At 47.4% G+C, this 4,451-nt stretch overlaps 1 protein-coding gene across 2 annotated transcripts in view; it reads left to right on the top strand.

The window, feature by feature from the left end:
- Positions 1-265: 265 nt before the first annotated feature.
- LOC109390982 (orphan sodium- and chloride-dependent neurotransmitter transporter NTT5-like) overlaps positions 266-4,451 on the top strand; it is a 16,237-nt gene continuing 12,051 nt past the window's right edge. The window contains exons 1-6 of one of the 2 annotated variants that reach the window (XM_019658141.1): positions 266-761; positions 1,193-1,350; positions 1,537-1,663; positions 1,883-2,058; positions 2,301-2,411; positions 2,584-2,825. In XM_019658141.1, the coding sequence (XP_019513686.1) occupies positions 452-761; positions 1,193-1,350; positions 1,537-1,663; positions 1,883-2,058; positions 2,301-2,411; positions 2,584-2,825 (1,124 nt within the window). In that variant the 5' untranslated portion in view covers positions 266-451. Of the gene's footprint in view, positions 762-939; positions 1,351-1,536; positions 1,664-1,882; positions 2,059-2,300; positions 2,412-2,583; positions 2,826-4,451 lie in introns of those variants that run through there. The other variant, XM_019658140.1, reaches the window with a different exon arrangement.

Below are 4,451 nucleotides of genomic sequence, written 5' to 3'. Positions count from 1 at the left end.
TCTGTGAGTGGGATTCCTAACTGTCACGCCTACCTCTACCCTTATCCCTTGCACCAAAAGGTTTCTAACAAGTGAAAGTTAAGTAAGAAGAGTGTGTTTGTGTGTGTGTGTGTGTGTGTGTGTGTGTGTGTTTTGCTTTGAATTTCAGTGTTGGTAGGGATAGAAATGAAAGGTTTGCTTTAAGGAGGTGTTGAGGATTATTTTGGAACTCAGTCATTCCTTAACTCTAAAACCTAAAATCTAGTTTTTGGTGTCATTAAGGTCTACTCAGGAAGGCAAACCCTCCTTTGAAAAAGTTGAAGCTGCTCCAGAGAGTCTCCCTGGAAAGAAGACAGAGGCCCAGTCTTCAGAATCTTCATGCACAAAAGCCTCATTTACTGTGTCCACCCTTTTAGAAAATTTCCCAAAAAGGCAAACTTGGGAAAAGAAGGGCACAGCAGCCTGTGCTGAGATGGCTTGGGTTTCAGAGGCCCAAGCTTTGGAGGCCCGAGCTGGGGAGGCTCAGGCCTGGGAGGCTCAGGCTTGTAAGATTCAGGGCAGGTTCAACCAGCTCAGACAAACCTCTTCTTTGGAGGTGGAAACTGCCCAAATCCTGAAACAGGAACCCGTACCTGAGAAGGTGCCAGAGAAAGAAAAGAGTGAGGACTTCTTCACCCGTCCACTCTGGTCCAACAAGGTTGAGTACATCATGGCCCAGGTGGGCTATTCCATGAGGACACTCCATATTTGGCGTTTTATCTACATGTGGCTTCATCATGGAGGTTGTAAGTCTGGGGACCAGAAATCATGGATCCACAAGGGGCTAGCAAGACAGAGGCCTACCCAGGCTTCAAACTTCAAGATCTCTGGGATCTGTAGCTTCTGGCGACTTGGTACTCTGTGCAGGACAGGGGCCAGGTGCCTGAACACTTAGGATCACAAGAGGGGTAGAGGTGCAGGGTATCTGAACATGAGGATGGTGGGGCTAGAAGCTGGGCTCAGGGCCCAGGGTGGAAACTATTTATCTGGATGTTTCAGAAACTGAAGGCCAAGGGACTGGACACCTGGGACTCTGAGGGATGTGGAAACAGTTGATGCCCGTGGCCCTGAGGGAGGTCACTGTTGGGGAACGTGTTTTCCTGAACTCCAGAAAAAGTCCAAGCACTAAAAAGCCACATGGTTCTCAGAGCCCCTCCTTGAATCCCCTGCACAGGGTGTTTTCTCATCATGTACTCCATCTTGCATTTCTTGGTCGGGGTTCCTCTCCTCTTGCTGGAGATGGCAGCTGGTCAGAGGATGCGTCAGGGCAACATTGGTGTATGGAAGATCATCAGCCCCTGGATCGGTGGGGTGGGGTATACCAGCTTCATGGTGAGAAGCTCTGGGCTGCCCAGGCCCACCCTTCACATCCCCATGCCCTTCCAACCCTTGTCCTAGAATGGTCCCGTGAGTTCACGTCCATGGGTCAAGTCCCTTCAGTTCCCCAGTCCTCTGTCAAATCCCCTCTTTTTTCTGCCTCCACCCTTCCTCCCCAGACACCTCTTTCCTGGCTCCTAGGTGTGCTTCATTTCCGGCTTGTACTTTAATGTGTTGAATGCCTGGACCATCACCTACGTGGGCGAGTCCTTCCAGATTCCTGTTTCATGGGGGCACTGTCCCCTACTGATGAACTCCAGTGACTTTGGTGAGGAGGACATGAAAGAGGAGGCAAAGGGGAAAACAATAGAGGTGGAAGGGAATTTGGAAAAGGAGAAAGGAGTGAGGAGGAAAGAGGAAGAAGAGGAAGAGAGTAGAAGGAAGAAGAAATGGGAGGGGAAGGAAGAAAGAGATGTGGGGGAAGGGGTAAACAAGAGAGGAAAGCTTACCTTGTCTACCAAGCGTGTCCAAAGCCAAATATCTCCAGATCCTGAATGTGTGAAGACAACACCCTCCATGTACTTCTGGTACCGGATGGCCTTGAAGGTGTCAGACTCAATTGAGGATGGTGGGTCACTAATCGTCAGTCTGATCCTGCCCTTTTTGGTGTCTTGGTGTCTTGTTGGTGTTTTCATGATTAATGGGCTCAAGTGCATCGGGAAGGTGAGCCACCATTTTTGGATTTCTTAACATCTCAGATATTTTAGCCCTCACCTAACATTGTTACTCATTGATCTTCTAATTTCTCACTCCCTCTGGTCTTTCACTCCCGCTAGCCCTTGAACCCTGCTGAAAGCTGTCTTCTAACTCCTCCTCATTTCTGACTCAGAACCTTTTGATCCCTGCTGATTGTTTGTTGTCCCCCACTGGTACATGGTTGCTAATATGTCCTCCTCTCAATTCAGGTAATGTGTGTCTTGGTACCAGTGCCCTATTTCATCATGCTTTGTTTCCTCATCCGGAGTCTGCTGCTGGATGGGGCATTTTTGGGCCTTCGCCATATGGCAGCTGCCAAGGTAAGGCATATCTTCCTCACTCCCCTGTCAGGCCTTAGAGGACACCTATTTTCTATTCTTAGGTGTCCCTTCCCCATTATCTCCTTCTGTACCCCCCTCACCTCCCCGCCATTTCTGTTAAGGTTCTTTTCTCCTTTGACATCTCGCCTTACACTTGTCTTCTCCCTTTTAGATATCGATTATGTACAGCATGACTGTGTGGTGCCAAACAGGGGTCCAAGTCTTGTTTGGCTTGGGTCTCGGCTATGGCGTCATTGTCTCCTTATCTTCGCACATGCACCTGTCCAACAACTGTCTCAGTGATGCCTTTATTGTGGCGCTCATCAACCTGGGCTCCATGGTTATTTGCACAACTTTTATCTTCTGTATCCTGGGCTTCTGGGCCACTGTCATCACACACCGCTGCAGTGAGAAGTAAGGCCAGCCCCTTAGTTGAGGGTCGCAGCCCCAGGGAACTACAAAACCCAGAGACCCTAACCTTCACACATCTCAACCTCAAGTGCAACCTCAAGTGTCACTTGTAAGCCTCTACCTTCTCCTAGAGCAAAAAACAGACAGTAGGATCCCTGTCACACATTATCCATCACAGAGCTTCTTCTAGCCCTAGAAATCTTCAAGCTCAGAGATTGTCAACTGTCCACCTCNCAAGCAATTCTTGACACCAGCAGGGTATCTAAGACTTGAACTCAATTCTGACACTATCTACTCAGAAATAGAATTGTTAAAGGATTCAGCCCCACAGACTGCCCTGTACTTCAGACACCAATTGTAAGTCCAGGTTGTTACCTATGCTTCTGACCAACCGATTACAAATTGGAGGTTCCAATGACTCCCTCCAACTCAGGATGCCAATCACAAGTCCAGGTTGTTACCTGTACTTCTGACTGACTGACTGACTGACTATAAATCAGTGGTTCCTATAACCCCTTTCTTGGGCTCACAGGACTCAAGAAAACCTCGTTAGTCACTAGATTATTGATTTATTATAAAGGATATTAAAGGATATGAATCAACAGCCAGATAAAGAGGTACATAGGCTAAGGTCCTGAATGAAGGAGCTTCTGTCCTTATGAGCTTAGGGTCTGGCAAGGTGGCACAGGGAAGCTCCCCAAAAAAGAGGGCTGATGAGCTGTCCTATTGGTTTTTTATGGAGACATCAATCTGACTTCTGTGTCTAGTATCACTTTTTTATTTTTTTAAAGATAACATCTTCCAAGTCAAGTAGTTGTTTCAATCTAGTTGTGGAGGGCGCATCTCAGTGGCCCATGTGGGGATCGAACCGACAACATTGGTGTTATGAGCACTGCGCTCTAACCAACTGAGCTAACCGGCTGCCCCTCTTTTTTTTTTTTTGACTTATTGATCCATATTTTTCTTATTAAAGTAATACGTATTTTTTAGACAATTTACTAAACTAATTTAAAATCAGAGAGAAGGATATAAAAGTACCTATAATCCTATTGTCTTTTACACATTGATGTATTTTTTTTCAGCCTTTCCTTTCGTTGCATTTTTTTTTTAAAGATTTTATTTGGGAATTGGGGGAGGGGAACAGTGTTGGGGATTGGGGAAGGGGACGAGCCAAGTTGTTGTTCTTCAGTCTTCATTGTGGAGGGTGCCAGTTGCCATCTGGCTTCCCATCGGCAGCTCATGGCCTCTAAGCTCAAGGTGCCATGTTCAATCTTCATTGCGGGTGGGCATAGCCACCATCCCCATGTGGGAGCAGCCTCGTTGTTAAGAGCACACACTCTATCCACTGAGCAATCCCGGTGGCAGCTCAGCTCAAGGTGCCAAGTTCAGTCTTAGTTGTGGGTGGTAGTAGCCCACCATTGAATAAACAATCTTGTTGTTACACCAGCTGAGCCATCCTGCCACCTGTTGGCAGCTCAGCAACAGCTCAGCTCGAGCACAGTGTCACTGGCCCATGTGGGAATTGAACTGGCGGTCCTGTTGCTCAGTCAGAGCTCGTGCTCTTAAATCAATTTTAACCACCTGAGCCACTCAGCTGGCCCTCATTGCATTTTTAAATGTAGTATTGGG

This window comes from Hipposideros armiger, unplaced genomic scaffold (genome assembly GCF_001890085.2).
Source record: "Hipposideros armiger isolate ML-2016 unplaced genomic scaffold, ASM189008v1 scaffold_283, whole genome shotgun sequence".
Taxonomy (NCBI): domain Eukaryota; kingdom Metazoa; phylum Chordata; class Mammalia; order Chiroptera; family Hipposideridae; genus Hipposideros; species Hipposideros armiger.
Note: the sequence above shows the minus strand (reverse complement) of the source record. Positions and strands in the feature narration are given on the sequence as shown.